The 20,817-nt window shown below is 38.9% G+C and overlaps 1 protein-coding gene, 1 non-coding gene and 1 pseudogene across 2 annotated transcripts; 2 read left to right on the forward strand and 1 right to left on the reverse strand.

The window, feature by feature from the left end:
- Positions 1-11,120: 11,120 nt before the first annotated feature.
- On the reverse strand, positions 11,121-12,159 carry LOC108312882 (oligosaccharyltransferase complex subunit OSTC-like). The gene has a single exon (XM_037742945.1). It carries the CDS (start codon positions 12,127-12,129, stop codon positions 11,680-11,682), a length of 450 nt encoding a protein of 149 aa, XP_037598873.1. The 5' UTR covers positions 12,130-12,159; the 3' UTR covers positions 11,121-11,679.
- A 1,606-nt stretch (positions 12,160-13,765) lies between these two features.
- Positions 13,766-13,905, forward strand: LOC119473077. Its single transcript, XR_005202240.1, has one exon. It is a non-coding gene; the product is annotated as a U4 spliceosomal RNA (small nuclear RNA).
- Positions 13,906-15,767: 1,862 nt separating this feature from the next.
- On the forward strand, positions 15,768-15,828 carry LOC119473073 (annotated as a pseudogene).
- The last annotated feature ends 4,989 nt before the right edge of the window (positions 15,829-20,817 follow it).

Consider the following 20,817-nt stretch of genomic DNA (forward strand, 5'->3'; position numbering starts at 1 on the left):
TTTTTGAACCGGCGAATGGGCAACTTCCCGTGGCTCCAATCGCCAGCCAAAAGGGCACCCGGACTGGTGTATTTTGTACGGAGAACCGCGGCTCCGGGGCGCCGACAAAGCAGCCGCGTGGGGCAAAGCAGTGGTGCCGGCCCCCACAGCCGGGCTGGCCGAAACAGTGGCGCTGGCGACCGTGGAGCTCCTTCGCCCGGGAATTTCCTAGTCTGTGGGCAATAAAAACGCAGCGTCCACTCACCCTCTGTGCTTTCACTGGGAGCTGCGATCCTGAGCTGTTCCTAAACGGCCATCTTCTATCTCAATTTGATGTAGTATATTTTCAGCTCAATTGTGAAATATAATATACATACAAAAAAGAGTATATAACATATCAGTACAGTTGAACAAATAGTTAAATTTGAACCTCTGTATCAGGAGAATATTATGAGCACCCCAGAGCCCATGTTGTATTTTCTTTTTTTTTTTTTTCTTTTTTTGAGGTAGAGTCTTGCTCTGCCCAGGCTGGAGTGCAGTGGCACAGTCTCTGCTCACTGCAACCTTTGCCTCCCGAGTTCAAGCAATTCTCCTGCCTCAGCCTCCTGAGTAGCTGAGATTACAGGCATGCGGCACCATTCATGCCTAATTTTTGTATTTTTAGTAGAGATGGGGTTTCATTATGTTGTCCAGGCTAGTCTCAAACTCCTGACCTCAAGTGATCCACCCACCTCCCTAAAGGCTTCCCAAAGTGCTGGGATTACAGGCATGAGCCACCACGCCCAGCCCCATGATGTTTTTTCTTTTCTGTTTATAATAACTGCAGTCTATTTTTATGATAATTATTTCTTTGCTTTTTCCTATGGTTTTATCAACTACATTTGCATCTAAAAACAAAGATTTCTCTCTGTTCCCTACCTTTCTCTTTCTGTGTCACAATGGGCTCTGAATTAGACAAGTACCAGGGCCTCATCCCATTGACAGGTAGATTGTGTTGAATATGGTCATGAAGTCAAGCCCATCCAGAGTTGCTGGGGGAGTCCTACCAGGAATGACTCCTACCATCGATGACTCCTATCAGGTCACTGATGGGTTCTTCCCAGACTTGAAACCAGGAGCTAGTCAGTCCATTCAATCTCCTGGTTAGCTCAGTACTATAAAGGGGTATAGGCTACTAATCTGACCTCTGATGGAGTTGTCAATAATAATCACTGAACTCTTATTTATTTATTTATTTATCTTGAGATGGAGTTTCACTCTCGTTACTGAAGCTGGAGTGCAATGGTGCAGTCTCAGCTCACCGCAACCTCCACCTCCTGGGTTCAAGCAATTCTCCTGCCTCAGCCTCCCAAGTAGCTGGGACTACAGGTGCATGCCACCATGCCCAGGTAATTTTTGTATTTTTAGTAGAGACGGGGTTTCACCATGTTGACCAGGATGGTCTCCATCTCTCCACCTCGTGATCTACCCGCCTCGGCCTCCCAAAGTGCTGGGATTATAGGCGTGAGCCACCACGCCCGGCCTCTTTTTTTTTTTTTTTTTTTTTAAATAGACACAGGCAGTTTTGTGCTGCAATGACTTAGCATAGTTTTTGAGCAGGCCAGAGGAGATGCAATGCCAGCTTCTTCTTTTCCCCACCTAAAGCAAAGCAAGGTGACAGATGCTGCGTGTCTGTAGGACCAGAGCTTAGTGTATCCAGATAACTTAATACTCATTATATCTGCCATTTATTGAATTGCAAACCGCTGTTCTTAATGATTCATGAACAACAGTTCACTTAGCTCCTCACTAAACCATACAGGGGTTACAGTTATACAGATTTATATATATTTTAATAAATGAAGGAACTGATGCTTTCAGAATCACTTGCCCAAGATTGCACGGCTAGTAAATGTGCTTGAATTTATGCTAATTTATACCCCCAACGTGGCTTCTAAAATTCTGAAGATACATAGACAAATAGGTTTTCATTTCTGTCTTTATGAAAATTGCATTATTTTATACTGTACCTGAAGAAATAAAGTTTCTTTCAAGCTGATCTCATGTATTTTCTTAAAAGTTTTATTGTATAGGCCGGGCACGGTAGCTCACGTCTGTAATCCTAGTATACAAAAATTAGCTGGGCATGGTGACACATGCCTGTAATCCCAGCTACTCGGAAGGCTGAGGCAGGAGAATCGCTTGAACCCAGGAGGCAGAGGTTGTAGTGAGCCGAGATTGCACCACTGCACTCCAGCCTGGGCAACAAGAGTGAGACTCCATCTAAAAAAAAAAAAAAAGTTCTATTGTGTTTCCAACAGATTTTTGTTCTTGATGAGGAGAGAGAAGATAGCCTGTTGAATATGGTACTCCAATTCCTGTGCCACCCTCCATATATTTACAGCAGGGATTGGGGAATTCTGCCCTTTAAGCCGCATTTACAATGCTTACTAATAGAGGGCGAGATTAGACCGTGGAGAGAAGCAGCACGACCAGGCGAAGAGCGCCTTGGTTACTTCATGCAGCTGGAAGTAGACTGAGCATGAACCTTGTGAACCCTTTGTTAATGAAAGCAGATGTCTTCTTGTTATCTGGAAGAGAGGAGTTTGCAATCCCAGTGAGAGGAAGTGCTAGTTTCTGAGGCCTTGAAGTGAAAAAAATCTAACTTGCTTAGTACCCTACAGCCAAGTTTCTATTTTTGTTTTTGTCTGTTGCGCAGGCTGAAGTGTAGTGGTGTGATGACAGCTTACTGAGGCCTCAACGTCCTGGGATCAAATGATGCTCCCACTTCAGCCTCCTGAGTAGCTAGGTCCACAGGCCTGTGCCATCTCACCCAGATGCTTTTAAAATTTTTTGTAGACAGGGTTTCCCTATGTTGCTCATGCTGGTCTTGAACTCCTAGGCTTAAGCAATACTTCCACTTTGGCCTCCCAAAGTTCTGAGATTATCAGTGTGAACTGCAGTGCCCGGCTGAGCTGGGTTTCTCAACTTCAGCACTATTGGCTTTTTAGACCAAATAATGCCTTGTCTCGGGGGATCTTCCTGTGCATTGTAAGGTAAATGTTTAGCAATATCCCTAGCCTTTCCCAACTAGACACCAGTAGCACCCTCCTCACTGCCCCAGCTGTGACAATCAAAAACATCTCCAGGCATTGCTAAATGTCCCCAGGGAAGCAAAATTGCCACTGTTTGAAAACCACCATCTGAGATCTCCTGAAAACCTGAGGCCTTAAAAGATAAGTAAAGATCTTCTCTTCCTGGGACTAGGGAATCTAGGGCTCTTTTTGTTCTGGTGTTCCACAATTCATAGGTATACATGCAATGAATAGTGTTAGGCACCATCCATAAATGAAGTATGGACAAAGGGCAACCGGTATCTTAACACCAGGCAGAGTGATAAAAGCAGTAAGAAGCAGCTAGAAACTTTACAGGTTCTTAATACCAGCAGGTAGGTTACCAGTTAGTGCTTCTGATAGGCTCAGATCCACCCTTTAGTACAGCTGGGACTCAGTCTAAGTTATACACTTATATCTCCAGAGGCCTTTTGCAGAAAGGATACTGTATGGATCCATCTCACCTGTGATGGTTAATAATGATCGTCAACTTGTTTGGATTAAAGGATGCAAAGTATTGTTCCTAGGCATGTCTGTGAGGGTGTTGTCAAAGGAGATTAACATTTGAGTCAGTGGATTGGGAAAGGCAGGCCCACTCTCTATCTGGGTAGGCACCATCTAATCAGCTTCCAGCACAGGCAGAATAAAAGCCAGCAGAAAACCATGGAAAGACTAGACTGGTTTAGTCTTCTGGCCTACATCTTTCTCCTGTGCTGGCTGCTTCCTGCCCTCCAACATCAAACCCCAAGTTCTTCAGCTTTGGGATTTGGACTAGCTTCCTTGCTCCTCAGCTTGCCGATGGCCTATTGTGGGACCTCACCTTGTGATCCTTTATATATACATCTATTCTATCAGTTCTGTCCCTCTAGAGAATCCTAATACACCACCCAATGATCAACTCTTTTATTAACGCATGGCTTCTAATACTAAATCACTAAAAACCATGATACTGTCACATTCAAAGGCATCTGGCTTAAACACTGTTGCATTGTTTACTGGAGTGGGTCATAGTAAGCAGGACTCAATAAATGTTAATTAATTGAGTGCATGAGTAATTAAATGAGTAAATGCATGGCTACACTCACAGCTTAAAATACTCTAGTATTAACATTTGTCTTCAAACATGGAAACACTTCGACTTTTACTGAGCATTTGCTCTAGGATCAAAGGAAATTTTAATTAGAGGATGGTATTCGTCTTCTGCTGATACTCTTTTTATCAAGGGAAGCACCCATTCTGCAAAAACTCTTGAGTGTTGGCTAGTATCAACGCAAAGCTTTCCCTTTCTCTTTACGGAGACTTTCCCTAGGTTAAATGACAGCCAGGAGCTACCAACTCTACCTTGAAAGCTACACTGCTTTAACATTGGCCAGTGACTGACTGGTGTGGGAATCCAAAAGTCCTCTACTTTGCCTCAGGGTGACTCAAATCTTTGTTATAATTCACGTACTAGATCTTCCAGTGAAACAAACTAAAGCTGCTGTTCAGCTGACACCACACTCTAAGCTTTATTTTTTCCTGCTTTATTCCTCTTCCTTCTCTCCTCTTCTCCTGAAAACCCCCCTCCAATGAAACTTTTGAACAAAACTCTGCTTACATGAGGGAATCTTACAAGTTGGGTGCTGTGCAGGCAAGTTAAAAAAATGCCTTAAGTTCTCAACATCCATGAAATATCATTTTACATAAATTTTAAGTACAATGTGATTGTTAAAGAGAATTATTGTCAAGCTCTCTATATTTTACAAAATCTACTCTATATAAATGTACTAAACCAACTACGGGGTACTATGCTCAGTATCTGGGTGACAGGATCATTCACACCCCAAACGTCAGCATCACACAATATACCCAGGTAACAAATCTGCACGTGTACCCTCTAAGTCTAAAATAAAAGTTGAAAAAAATGCACTGGGTTTTCTCACTGGGGTTAAATAAGTTAATAAGACAAGATCACTTCTTGGTTGGGCATGATGACTCACGACTCTAATCCCAGCATTTTGGGAGGCTGAGGCGGGCGGATCGATTGAGGTCAGGAGTTCGAGACCATCCTGGTCAACATGGTGTAACCCTGTCACTACTAAAAATACAAAAATTAGCCGGACATGGTGGTGCATGCCTGTAATCCCACTCAGCAGATTGAGGCAGGAGGATCACTTGAACCTGGAAGACAGAGGTTGCAGTGAGCCAAGATCGTGCTACTGTACTCTACGCTGGGTGACACAGTGAGACTCTGTCTGAAAAAATAAAAATAAAAATAAAATCCCTTCTTCAAAGAGGTTAGCAGGGGAGATGGGCAAGTAAACAATGGGGCTGCTTTAGTGTGGTAACCAAGCTGTGGAGCCAGAGGGAAGCAGTTATTAATCTCATCTGATGGAATGGGGGAATCTTCCCAGGAGTGGTCACATTTCAGATGGTTCTTGAAGGGTGAGTAGAATTCTGAGGGGTAGCAAAGGGGGAAAAGAAAATTTGGGGTATAGCAAGCCTTCTCATGTGGCTAAAGTAGGTGCTTCTCTGGAATAGAGGCCAGAAGCTTGAGCATTTAGATAGGATTGCTGTGAAGGGCCTGGGATGCCATACACAACTTTGTTTTTGTTTTGTTTTTCTGAGATGCAGTCTCACTCTGTTGCCCAGGCTGGAGCGCAGTGGCATGATCATAGCTCACTGCAGCCTTCCAGGCTCAAGAAAACCTCTAACCTTAGCCTCCCGAGTAGCTGGGACTATAGACATGTGCCACCAAGCCCGACTAATTTTTTGATTTTTATACAGAGTATAAAATCCATATTCTACATAAAATCAATCAACATAGTGAGATCTCACTATGTTGCCCAGGCTAGTTTTGAACTCCTGGGCTCAAGCGGACTCCTGCCTCAGCCTCCCAAAGTGCTAGGATTACATGTGTGAACCACCACACCTGGCCCATACATGATTTTTTTTTGATCTCATAATTATAATGCCTCTCTGCCCCTCCCACTGATTTTCACTTCTCTATACATTGCTTTATTATTCTTTCATTCTCATAAACTAATTTCAGTTCGTGTTACAAAGCATTCAGCTATACCCTACCATGCTGAAACGCTTTGTAATATGAACAAAATTAGAGAAGGGAGGCCGGGCACAGTGGCTCATGCCTATAATCCTAGCACTTTGGGAAGCCGAAGCAGGTGGATCACGAGGTCAAGAGATCGAGACCATCCTGGTCAACAAGGTGAAACTCCGTCTCTACTAAAAATACAAAAATTATCTGGGCATGGTGGTGCATGCCTGTAATCCCAGCTACTCAGGAGGCTGAGGCAGGAGAATTGCTTGAACCCAGGAGGTGGAAGTTGCGGTGAGCCAATATCGCGTCATTGCACTCCAGCCTGGGTAACGAGAGCGAAACTCCATCTCAGAAAAAAAAAAAAAAAAAGAAAGAAAGAAAATTAGAAAAGGGAAAGAGAAGAAACCTGCAATTTTCAACTTTGTCTCCTTTCTTGGGCATTAATGGAGAGAAAAAGAAACAAAATTGGTAGAAAAACTGTAGCTTCTATAAAAAGTTGAAACTCTATCCCTCAACTGGAGAGAAAAGAAGCTCACATACTGAGCATCGAGTTCTACTACTAAATATGTGAAGCGCTTTTGAATCAACTCATTTAATACTCACTCCTTACTTCATGGGATGTGTAACTGTGATTATCTCAAGCATGAAGATAAGAAAACTGAAGCACAGGAATTCAGTCCAGGGCCAAGGCCACACAGCTGCTGTGGCACGCTGTGTCTCCAGACTTTGCCTCTGTGCAGCAGGTTCCCGGGAAGCACTAATGGTGCATGCCAGGGGCCAGAGCACAGAATCTGAGAATTGGGCCCTGAAATCCTGGGGTAAAGCAAAATAGAAAGAGGATTATTTAACCTGAGAAAGATGACTGAAAAAAGGGAAAGAGTATTATCGATAGGAGAGAAATGTTAAAAAGAAAAATATGCTTTAAAAACATTAGATTGATTATAAATTAGTATTCTTTCTATTAAGATACATGTGTTAATTTTCTCAGTATTTAATTAAAAAACAGGAAAACGTTTGCTAGTTTTAAGTATATATATATGTTCAAGTAGATATATACATACACATATATACATATACCTATATTATTTCTTCCTCTTCCTCTTCCTCCTCCTCCTCCTCCTCTTCTTCATCTTCCTTCTTCTTCTTCTTCTTTTTCTTCTTCCTCTTCCTCTTCTTCTTCTTCTTTCTCCTTCTTCTTGAAGACAGATTTTCACTCTCTCACCCAAGCTGGAGTGCAGTGGCGCAATATTGACTCACTGCAACCCCCGCCTCCCAGGCTTAAGCGATTCTTGTGCCTCAGCCTCTAGAGTAGCTGGGACTACAAGCACATGCCACCATGTCCAGCCATTTTTTTTGTATTTTAGTAAGGATGGGGTTTCACCATGTTGCCAGGGGTGGTCTTGAACTCCTGAGCTCAGGCAATCCACCTGCCTCAGCCTCCCAAAGTGCTGGGATTAGAGGCGTGAGCCACCATGCCCAGCCCATGTCATCTTTTTGTTGTTTTCATATATAGGTATATATACCTAATATAGGTATATATACATGCACACACACACATACACACATAACTGAAACTACCAAATGTTTTCTGTTTCTTCTATTACAAAATACACACGTGTGTGTGTGTCTGTGTGTGTGTGTGTGTGTGTGTGTGTGTGTGTGTGTTTTAAGATGGTAAGGCAGACTTTATTCAAGGAGGCCATGGTGCTAGGTATGGGAACCACTGCAACTCGGTCTTGCAGTGGGAGGTAGAGAATGGATTCAACTCCCTGTATATTTTGATCTTTGTTTTACTTAGGCTTAAATTATGAAGCAGAACTCAAGAAAAAGAAGACTTTAAAAGGAATGGTTATAATCTTTTGTAACAATGTAAATGACTTTAAATATTTGCCATCTAAAATGCTTTAAAAGTATTCCCAATAAAGTATTATTTACATTTCAACTATATTAAAATTCCTTATTTTTCTTAAAGTAATATATTGAATTTATTTGAAATGTTTTCATCCATATATATTAATTTCCTAAAATACAGTACTATTTTCCCTGTGGATTAGCATTGCTAGGTTAGACTTGGCTCTAGAATGCAATGGGAAGTATTAGATTTCAGACAATCGGGGGATTTTCTGCCCATGCACAGTAGATAAACACACATTATACTATTGACATATATTGTATTTCTTCTCTCTTCCACTTGGGAAAACAAAGCCTATAAATCCTATTTATACCATTAGCAATGGGGTCTTTGTTTAGTGAACCTTATAGAGCATCAGGTGTTTTTTCTTCTTGGGTCCTTAAACTGAAACTTAATTGTCCCATGTCACATCTGTTCACAACAATCATGTTACATTATTTTCCCTACATTGTGTTCTTTGAGTTGATATGATTGATGTGGCTAAATGTGATGGATCGAAAAGGTCTGTCAGGCACCACAGAAAATTTCAGAATCTCAGGTCTGCAGGCCAAAGAATCTCTTTCTATGCATACTTTGAAATAGAGTTAAATTTAGAAGAGCAATATGGTTCACCCGATTAAGAATTTTTACCACTGATTATTGACAAACTCCTTTTTGATGATAAAGAGAAAGTATGAGCGATTTTCTATGAGTAGTTGAAGTTTGGGAGTCATTGCCTTGCTGTAAATCAGATATATTCAGGAAGGAATTAGAGTGGAAAGGGATTTATAGTTGCAAGACTGGGTTTGGAATCCCAGCTTTTCCTGTTCCAGTAATGGGAACTTACAGAAATTGCTTTAATTCTTGGAACCACAGTTTCTCATCAGTATCATCTATCACTTGAAGTATTGTGAGAATACCAGGAAAGAATATAACTAAAGGAAAGTTATAAATTACAAAATATTATGACAAGACTCCACAGTTTTCTTGAGAGCTTAGACTGAATAGGAAACTAATTATTTTAAAATACACAGAAAGGGTAATTATTAAGATAATTAGGTCTTTGATACCCAGGAGCACCATTGTGATAGGAGGTCAAGAGATGGGTGGTGTAGAATGAATGCCCCCTGCTCTGCCTCCTTTCATACCTTGAATAGCTACCTTTCTGTTTTAACCATCATAGATTCTAACGTCAAAAATCTGAGTAGTCATTCTTGTTGAAAATATTCTCTTGTCAGCTGATATATTCTTGACTTGTATTTTCACCACTTTTACTGTAATTATAAAATTAAAAATGGGGAAGCTGCATCAGTGTTCTCAGAATTGTCCAAGTGGCATTATGGTTTGGAATTTTCTCCTTTCTACATTCTATTCTTGCCAGACATCTGTTCAGAGTCTACAAGTGACTGAATTCCTCTTTGATTTGCTTTTACAGATGGCCTGATGTAAAGTAACTTATAAGTTTGTATCTGTAACTTTAAGCTAATTGTATCTATAATAAACATCAGACACGTGGTCATGAGCAGAACGAAGAGCTGTATCATTAATTAGAAGTCAGGGTAGGAAAAGAAAGACAGTGGCTGGAGAGTGAAGGTGCAGAGAGAAGAGCCTTTGCTGAGGGATCAAGGTGCTCATATTTGGCAAAGAGGGCCTGCTTTCTACTAAGGTCAACTGTAGTTGGAATTATTGTTCTATTTTTGCTTTAACCTTGCAAAGACATTTAAGCCCTCTGTTCTTCAGTCTTCTCATGAAAAAAATTGTCACTTCTGTAGTTAAACTTCTGTATTGTGAGGTTACCAATTGACTGCAACAACTCAAATGTGCTTCTTTGTGTCTCTAGGTAGTCAGAAAAAATATATAAACCAATTACAGCACAAGTCAGCATCAAGCAGTAGGATCCAAACATTTACTTTTTCTCTTCAGGTAACTTCGTTTATCTTGTGTTACTCGTATTCTTTTGGGATTCTGCTTCTCCTCTGGGTTCCTCCCCAAGTAGCATCTTTTGGAAGAATAGTGGGATCGCTGGACGACTAGTAGCATCTTTGGCAGTGTGTTGAAGTTATTAGTTGGGGTTACTAAGAGAATTAAGGGAAATAGGTCTCTTTGGCCCCAGGCTGGTCCTTGTGGATAGGGGAGTACATTGGCTGGTTTATTTCATTTCTGAGCTGTGTCCATTGATGGTATTTATTGCTGACAATGATGGCAATGGACTTGTGTTCTCTTTATTCTCAGCTCAGTGAGGACTTTGTGTTCTCTTTCGATTGATTTGGTTCCACCTTGGCACCCCTTAGTACAGTCTGAATTCCTTAACTCCAGTTAGAGTGTTCTGCCCTTCAAACCCCAGCTCCAAAAACTCTTATCCTAATTACAGCAGCTACTGCTGACAAGCTCTCAGATAGAACTCAGAGTTGCTATCAGATTTACCTGGCATGCTTCTGTCTCCAGTTTTGAGAGGTAGTCTCTTTCCAAAGTCCCAAAGATAGAGTAGGGGTCAGATCTCCTGCATTTGGAGTTTACCCAATATACCTGTGTTCTTTGGAGGGAAGACTGGAGAAGGTATAGCAGGATCTAAATGTTACACTTCCCATACTTTCTTTCTCCCTTTTCTTTCTTCTTTCTGTCTTCCTCCCTCTACCCCTCCCATTAGAAAAGAAGAACTTTTATTTCCTGTACATTGTATTCTCGTTTTTTCAATAGAGCTACAAGACTTACCCTACCTATTATAAATAGGAGTATCGTTTTGCTCTATAGGAGAAATCCTATGATCTGGTCTATCATGTTGTAGGATTTGGGTTACTAAAAGTGAGTCTAATCTTTGTTAGATAAAATATTAATTATTTATATTACTTTGATCATTTAAATAAAAATAAGAGTTAAACCATATAGTAAAGTATTAAAATCTTCTCTTTTCTTTTCTTTCTTTTTTTTTTTTCCAAGATGGAATCTTGCTCTGTTGCCCAGGCTGGAGTGTAATGGCACAATGTCAGCTCAGTGCAACCTCTGTCTCCTGAGTTCAAGTGATTCTCCTGCCTCAGTCTCCCAGGTAGCTGGGATTGCAGGCATACACCATCACGCCCCGCTAACTTTTTGCATTTTTTATTTTTTTTATTTTTATTTTTTCATTAGAAAAAGTATTTATTTCTGCTCCTTTCATACATCTTATTGTTCAGGAAACAGTCTTACATACATATCTGAAATAATCTACCATCACACACTCTAGTTAAAGGCAAAGCACCATAGGTAAAGCTGATCAGCTGTCCAGAGTTCTTAGCTTATGGAATCTTGCTTCTTGATTTTATGTTAATTTCTGAAAATCTGAATGTCATTTCCAAAAAATGTTAAGGGGGTTGTAAAAAATAATCACTTTATTTGGTATTATAGTTGTAGATATGGAGTATACTTTCTCTAAGAAATAAAAAACTAAGAATAAAATGCCACTCAACATCATTGGTATAGCAGTAGGTCAGCAGGAAAAAAAAATACTGTGATCAACTTGTCTCTTTAAACCAAGAAAGAAATTCTAGTCCAAGTTTCAATATACTTCCTGCTTTTTCACTAGATATTTCTTTTACTGCTGCTCTTCATTCTTTTCCACATTTCACATTAGAGGATTGGTACAGCCTTTAAACTTCCTTGACAGGAGCAAATCCAGTATCCACTGATTTCTTCTCAAAGGCACTCTAACCCATCAGATAGCCCGGCAGTTTCATTCTCATGAATACTCTAGCCATGAAAAAACTCAATAGAACACAGACGAATCCAATGAGTAGAAGAAGAAATCTATTGAGTTTTGGGATATTTGGTGCATTCAATCGGTCCAGGATTATGAAACCTAAACCTCCCATTGTAAACAGGAAGCTGGATGCAAGTCCTTCCATAATATATTGTCCATTTACTCTGTAGGCCAAGAAAGCTACTGTCCTCTGATGCCCATGTTCATCAGTCATAGAGCCAACACTTGGCGGTTGAACAATAACATCATAAATTATTCCTCCGGTGATGAGGAAGTAAGACACCACCACCAGAGCATACACAGTCATGGCCGACGACATGTGCAGCCAGGGGGGCTTCTTCAGCTTCAGGTTGGGACATTCCAGCACTAAGAATGGGACACGGTACAAAGTCTCCATGTTGGTGGCAGCAAGGCGGCCTCAAGCCCCACCCATTTTTAATTTTTTTTGAGATGGTGTGTCGCTCTGTCACCCATGATAGAGTGCAGTGGCATAATCTCGGCTCAGTGCAACCTCCGCCTGCTGGGTTCAAGCAGTTCTTCTGCCTCAGCCTCCCAAATAGCTGAGACTATAGGCACATGCCACCATGTGCTATGCTAATTTTTTGTATATTTAGTAGAGACAGGGTTTCACCAAGCTGGGCAGGCTGGTCTCGAACTCCTGATATTGTTATCCTTCCACCTCGGCCTCCCAAAGTGCTAGATTACAGGCGTGAGCCACCATGCCCGGCATTTTTTGTATTTTAGAGTAATCTAGGTTGAATATCTGCTAGACTTGGCTTACAGTGTTTATCCAGGATTTCCCTTCACCTGAGGATTCCTTTTGTCTTTCTCATGGCTTATATTTTCCATTTCCCATATCCTATATCTTTGTTTTTCTGGGTTTATCTATTCAATTGTTGAAACATATTTTCTAGGAAATTTCTGAGAAATTGTACCAGGAAGTATATTTTCAGGCCATTTTGCCTAAAAATATCTAATTATCTTTATTCTATCTAATGCCTAGTTGTATAACTATATATGGAATTTTGGTTGTAATAATTTTTCTTTAGAATTTTAAAGGCATTATTTCAGGGTCTTCTATCTTCCATTGGCCATTGAGAAGTCTAAAGTTATTCTTTGTTTGTAGGGGGAGGAGAATATTTTATTAATTATATATAGGTAATATACGCAGAGCACCAAATTTAGAAGCAAAAAAATGGTAACTAAGGAGAGAAAAGTTGGTCTTCCTCACATTCATTTCCCCCAGTCAACTTGTTTCCTATCCTCAGGATTACAAGAACTATTATTTTGTAATATCTAACTTTTGAGGATATTCTATGTATATCTATATCTATGTATCAATGATCATATCAACCTAAATCCTGTCATTTGCACAAATTTTTGTGTGGTGTAGTATGTGTGTGTGTTTTATGCATTATACTCTGCAGGAGTCAGAAGACTTTGGCTAAGATACTGCTTAAAAGAGAGGCACTAGTCTTTGATGTAACCATTCATGCCATGTGTTCATTGATGTATCATTCAATCTCTGCTATGCATCAACAATATTATGGATCTCTCAACAAAAGCAATGGTTTTAAAATTTTTAAAATATTATCTGTGCATTGTGGAAAGAAGAGTATCTATGCCCTTCATATATATATAGACACATACCACACACACACATGCATACATATATATTCCAGTTCTTCTGAATATTTCATTTTACTATTAGATTTTTAATTCCTAAGAGCTTTCTCTATTGTCTGAATATTTGTTTATAATAAATATTACCAGTCTTTTATTGTGTGTCTATAATATTGTTTATTTTCTCTCAAAGGAGATTTATGATAGTAGCTTTGTCAAGGCAATTAAAATACGTGTGGGGATTTTAAAAGGTGATTGAAACCTAAGCACCTGAATGTGGCCTGTGAATACTATTAGTCAGTGTCCAATAGGGAAGCAGAACCTCTATAAATATTAAGGTATTTGGCACAGGGATTATACCTAAATATTTGTGAGAGGAGCTAGGGAAGTGAAGGACTAACAGATCAGATAAAATGTCACTAGTGGCAGTATCATAGCCGATGAGGTTTATCCGAGGTGCAATTATTGCTAATTGAAAACTTTTCCCAATACCCCACCATGACTACTTGAAATATAGTCAGCACTGGCAATTTTTAAGTCGCTGCAGAGACTGAATAAATAAAATAAAATAAAAACAAAAACAAAAACAAAAAAATGTCACTAGCAAATCCTCTTCAGGAACTGAAGTGGGTGGAAAAATCAGGGTCTCTAGAGACATCTAAGAAGCCTAGCATGCCCAGTCACCAGAGCAGGACTACAAACAAGAGGTCAAGGAGAGGACTGTGGGAAACGGTTTCCTCTGTACTACCACTGTAGGTTTGCCACCAGGTATCTGGTGATGAGCCTAGGAATGCTGTTTGTTGCCAGGGCCTATAGATGGGAAGAAGAACATGACATGGAGTTGAGGATATGGAAAAATAAGCTGGAATCTACTAGGCATCTCTGTGCTTTTCCAGGATTATATTTAACTGTGGAATTCTTTTTATTTATTTATTTATTTTTAAAAATAGAGATGGGGTGTCACCATGTTGACCAGGCTAGTCTCAAACTCCTGGCCTCAGGTGATCCACCCATCTCAGCCTCCCAAAGTGCTGGGATTACAGGTGTGAGCCACTGCGCCTGGCCAACTGTGGAATTCTTAAGAGAGTAATGACCATTGCTTAGTCTCACACCCAAATTTCATGTAAGTTTTTTTTCTCATGGTTCTCCCTCAGAACCAAAAAGAAGTAACTTCCAACCTACCCAAGTCAGCAGTAGAACAGTATAGCATATGGACTGTGAATGTAATTGTAGGGTGGTCTGTTTGCGATGCTTAATTTTTCTTTTTGGACCAGTCGAGTTCTCAGAGAAGACTCTCTCTGCTGCACAGAGAGTAAAGATCTGGGGGACTGTGGCTAGTTACCAGAGAGAGAGGAAGATAGAGGGGTGGCCTCAGCTGTGATGATGTAGATACTACACTTTTCTTACCCCAACTCTTGTTCTCTGTTTAAATAAGTCTAAAGTTCTCTGTTTATTTCTTCAGAGACTATATCTTCAGTTTCTTTTTTCAAGATATAGCTGAATTATCTCCATTTCTACAAGTATCTGTGGTAGCCAGTTTCTGAGCATTTGGGCAATTCTATGACTTAAACCACTTTAGCTATTGGCTTCTTCCTCTGCTAGTTTAAAATTAGTTTTTCTCAGTCTTGCTGAGTCATTTCTTTTTATTTTTTAATTTTTATTATTTTTTTCTTTTTTTCACTTGGTGACTGACCTTTTGATTTGGTGAGTCATTTCTTCTTAAGCATTTGATTGCTAGTTTATGAAATGTTATAACTGTAATCTCTGTATCTATTCTCCTTCCTTTTATGAATTTATATCCTCAAAAACTTCTATTGTCATTCTAGAATGGTTTAAAGAGCAAGTAAAAATAGATACATGTGGCCAGGCATGGTGGCTCATGCCTGTAATCCTAGCACTCTGGGAGGCCGAGGTGGGCGGATCACCTGAAGTCAGGAGTTCAAGACCAGCCTGACCAACATGGTGAAACCCCATCTTTAAAAAAACAGATACACATGTTCAATATGCCATCTTTGGCTAGGAGTGCACATGAACTTATTTTATCTCCTTGGAAATAAAAAAAAGATTGGATTAAAAAAAATATTCCCGTGGCCCATGATGGGAACATTGAGACATAAAGTAGCTTGAGCACATATCCTAGCTTTTCTCTTGTTCCTTATTCTGTCTACATATGGAATAATAAAACAGCCAGATTTCCAAATCAGGATGATGAATATGAGTCCACAATTTGTGCAAGAATGTCATTTATTTCTTCACTCAACAGTTATATTTTGAGCAACCATAACATTTCTGGCACTTTTTAGGTGATGGAGATACATCAGTCACAAACAGAAAATCTCCCGTTCTTTAAATTCTAATGAAGGACACAGACAACAAGAAAAATAAGGTGTTGGCTTCAAAGAAAAATAATGAATGCTCGCTTCTGCAGCACATATACTAAAATTGGAACAATACAGAGAAGATTAGCATGGCCAAAAAAATAAAAAAATAAAAAAAATAAAGAAAGTAGGACAGAAGGTTGTGGTTCTGCTATTTTATGTAGAATGGAGAGGGAAAGTCTCTCTGGAAGACCACTTTTAATCAGAGACTTGAAAAAAGTGAGAAAACAAAGAGGGGAAAAGCCTTCCAGGCAGGAGAATCAGGGCTGTAGGGCGTGAGATTAAATTAGTCCAAATAATTTCTGAGGTAAATTACGTTGGTGAGACTGTGACTGTTGGTGGATTTGATACAGTTCTTAATAGGACCACTGGCTGCCCTGTTGGTCCTTTCTTCAGTTACATCTATACTGTTGGAGGAGCAAATTTGTCCAGAGCATGAGAGCTCAGGTAAAAGAATTTATTCTCCCTAGTGCCAGGCAATAGTTGAGGGAGCAGCAGGAGACGAGGCAGCCTGGGTCCTCACAAGCTTTGGCACAAAGCCTAGTATTCCATGAAGCAGCTCAACCATATCTCTGAATTCCTCTAAGGAGGGCTGTACTTTTCAATCACCTATGGCCTTAGAAGGAGACATGCCTAACCCACTAATGTTGAAAATAAACCACTGGACTGATTCATGTGTGGTCCCTATGGTTGAAAAATGGCTATCATTTGCATCTGGTGCAGCTACAGAGAAAAGATGCCCTTTGCTTTTGCATTAGCAGAGATGTAATATAAGAAAAGACTGGCACATTGTAAAAATGAACAAACAAATCAACTTTTTTACTCTCTATCACTTGCTAGTTTGTCTCTGAAAGAGCCTAACAGATTGAGCAAATAGCTGAAGGAGATCAGATGTGAGTGAGCAAAGGGAAAGTGCTAATGACTTAAACAGGTTTGGCTACTAGAAAGATGAAGAGCAGCTAAAACCTGATGGATGTCGTTGAAGTAAAATTTTGGAGAGAGGGAGCATAAATCTTTTTTTCCCCATGAGGCATTTTATTTGTAAATATGGATTACACCTCTAGAAAAAGATTCCCAGGATCTTCCCTCCTTTGTGTTTTCATCTTGATTCTTTGTGGTCCATGATGCCAGCTTAGGTTATCAGTACAACGAACATAAACCAGCAGGATGGAAGCAAATTATTCTGCCATTTTTCTAGATCTTTGAGTTGCATATCAAATCTGGGGCTGATGACTCCACACTTTTTTAGCCTTCCTGTGAGGTTCACAACAATTATCCCCACTCTGTGATCATCAATGACTTTAAATTTGTCAGTGTAACCAAATGTAACCATGCTTCATCATCACAGTTAGAAACCGGACAATAACTTTGGAACATGGCCTAATAAGAAGAACCTAGCATTTGCCTCTCTTTTCAGTGTTGTTGAATCTAGCATTTGCTTCTCTCTTCAGCATTGTCATTAGCCAGGACATTTATGCACACCACTGTGGCAATGCAGAAAGATGGCAGAAAGAGTAAAGGACGGGAGAGTGCACAGAGTAATCCAGAACAAACCCTTACAAAGAACCAATGAGGGCTTTTTGTGACAAACTTACAGTATACACACATACATAAAAAGACTTCCTGGAATTATGAAACATGATTTTCATAAATAAAATCATTAGACTAAATAAAAAAGAGAATGGTCTTTGCTGAGAATTAAATTGATAGTTTGGGAGATTACGTAAATGACAAAGAAAACCCAAAAGAGCAAAACAAAACGAAATACAAAAATAAATCATAAGATAAAGAGAAGAAATTTGGAGGACATTTCAAGAGTAAGAACATAATAAAAATTAGAATTCCAGAATTAATTTTGTTACTCTTCCCAGTCAGATATTATTACAGAGCCCAGCCAGCAGCTCCACCTGATAGGAGAGTCCAGCTAGGACTGTCCATGGAGTCTTTTTACTAGTGTTTTCACTACTCCATGGAGCTCAGCCATCAATACTGTTCAATCTAAGAGCACAGAAAGTGACCACAGCCTAACTATAGAACCTGTCACCAAGGTCTGCCAGTTTGGGGTTGGAACCAGATGGCCAATCCAGAAGCCCAGGCTAGATGAAATAGTACAGATCAATCACCACCAAAGAACACCTGAAATGGCCAGACGGGGTGTCATTTCCTCAAATGCATAGCAATCAGTGTAAGGAAACATGGATTATGAAAAATCTGGGAAATGTGATAGCACAAAAAGAAATTAAGAAAGCTGCAAACATAGACACAGAAGAAATGGAGATATATGAAATGACTGACAAATAATTCAGAATACTCCTCTTTTAAAAGTTCAGGGAACTCCAAGAAAATACAAGTAGAAAATTAAATGAAACTTGGAAAACAATTCATGAACAAAGTTAGAAGTTTGGCCCTCCAAAACAGAAAACAAATAGAAACCCTAGAGATAAAAAAATACACTAACTAAATTGAAAAATTCAATAGAAAACTTCAACAGCAAACTTGATGAAGCAAAAGAAAAAATTAGTGAGCACAAAGATAGGATGTGTAAAATTATCCAATTAGAGGAGCAAAAAGAAAAAAGAATAAAGAAAGTCTAATAATAAGAAAATTATGGAATACCATTAAGGAAAACAACTTTCACCAAATAGGAGTTTCTGACGGAGAAGAGAGGGAAAAGGGCCTACAAATTATATTGAGGGAAATAATGGGTGAAATTTTTCCAAATCTGGGGAAAAAAGACAACATCCTAGTAGAGAAGGCACAGAGGTCACCAATCAAATTCAAACCAAAGAGGAGGTCACCAAGACACACCATAATAAAAATATTTTTTAAAAAATGGAAGAAGACTGAAGGCAGCAAGAGATAGAAATATATTACACTCAAGGGAATTCCAATATGGCTTTCAGCAGATTTCTCAGTAGAAAGCCTGGAGGCCAGGAAAGAGGAGGAAAATATATTCAAAATGCTGAAGGGAAATAAGCAAACAAATAACCAATAATATTTTATCTGGCAAAGCTGTCATTCAGAAATGAGGAAGAAATAAAAACCTTCCCAGATAAGCAAAAGCTAAGGGAGCTCATTAGCACTAGGCCTGCTGTACAGAAATTACTAAAGGAAATTCTTTAAGCTCAAATTAAAGGATGTTAATTACAGCAAAACAATTATGAAAGTAAAAACTCAATGTTCAAATGAATACATGGTCACACTTAGAATTCTCTAATACTATAAATGTGTGTAAAGCAATGTTATCATTGTTAGAACAGTTAGAAAACAAAACAATTGAAAACAATGAGCTATAATAAAAGGTTAAGGGATACAAATTGCAAAAATAAGTGTAAATTTTGACATCAAAATTATAAAAAGTGTGAGGCATGATTAAAAGTTTTTGTATGTGATTACAGGCAAATTGGTATCAGCTTAGTGTAGAATGTTATAAGATGTTTTAAACCTTGCAGTAACCACAAAGCAAAAATCTATTAGAAGTTGTGCAAAATAGAAAAAGAATGGATTTGAAGCATACCGTCACAGAAAGCCATCAAGCACAAAAGCAGATGGCAAGAGAAGAAAAAAGAAACAAAGGACCTACTAAACAATCAGATTAAAAAATTATAATAGCAAGTCCTTGATAATTACCTTGCATGTAAATTGATTCAATTCTTCAATAAAATGACAGAGTGTCTGAATGTATTTAATACAAAAGACACCAAGATTTCACTGTATCCTTCCTACAAGAGGCTCAGTTTGCTAGTAAGGACACAGATGGACTGAAAATAAAGGTATAAAAAAAGATATTTCATGGAAATGGAAACTAAAAAAGACCAGGAGAAGCTATACTTATATCAGAGAAAATAGACTTTAAATAAAAAACTATAAAAGAGTCAAAGAAGGTCATTACATAATGTTACAGAAGTCAATTTACCAAAAAGACATAACAATTATAAATATATATTCACCCAACATCAGAGCACTTAAATATATAAAACATTTATTAAGTGATCTAAAGGGAGAGACAGATTGCAATACTATAATAGTAGGGGAACTCCATAGTGGACAGATTATCAAGTGAGAAAATTAATAAGAAAATATTGGACCAGAATTACACTTTAAACCAAATGGACCAAGGTAATATTATGTATATGACTTGGTCATATACAGCAGGAGAATATGCATTCTTATCAAATGCACAGGGAACATTCTGCAGGATAGATCATATGATAGGCCACAAAAAATCTTAACCAATTTAAGAGGATTGAAAGCATTTGCCTGGGTTCAAGTGATCTTCCCACCTCAGCCTCCCTAAGTTCTGGGATTACAGATATGAGCCACAATTCCCAGCCCCTAGTAGCTGGGACCATAGGCATGTGCTGCCAAGCCCAGCAAAAAATTTTTGCAGAGATGATGTTTCATCATGTTGCTGAGGCTGGTCTCAAACTCCTGAGCTCAAGCAATCCACCGACCTCAGCCTCCCAAAGTTATGGAATTACAGATATGACCCACCATGCCCAGCCCTTCTCTGATCTTTATTATTTCTTTTCTTCTACTAATTTTGGGTTGGTTTGCTCTTACTTTTCTCGTTCTTTAAGATGCATTGTTAGGTTATTTATTTAATGTTTTTCTCCTTTAATGACGTATGCACTTATAGCTACAACTTTCCCTTTTAATACTGTTTTCACTGTGTTGAATAGGTTTTAGTATGATGTGTTTTCATTATTATTTATTTCAAGAAATTTTTCAATTTCTTTCTTAATTTCTTCATTGACCCACTCGTCATTCAGGAGTGTATTGTTTAATTTCCATGCATTTGTACATTCTTCCAAAATTCTTATTGTTGATTTCTAGTTTTATTCTGTTGTGGTCAGAGAAGATACTTGATATTATTTCAAGTATTCTAATGCTTTAAGATTTGTTTTGTGGCCTAACATATGGTTTATCCTTAAGAATGATACATGTGTTGAGGAGAATATGTATTCTGCGGTTGTTGGATAAAATGTTCCGTTAATCATTATTAGTTTGATTTGGTCTATAGTGCAGATTAAGTCCAATGTTCCTTTGTTGATTTTCTGTCTTGAATGATTTTTCCAATGCTG

The sequence above is a fragment of the Cebus imitator genome, unplaced genomic scaffold, assembly GCF_001604975.1.
Source record: "Cebus imitator isolate Cc_AM_T3 unplaced genomic scaffold, Cebus_imitator-1.0 Scaffold130, whole genome shotgun sequence".
Lineage (NCBI taxonomy): Eukaryota > Metazoa > Chordata > Mammalia > Primates > Cebidae > Cebus > Cebus imitator.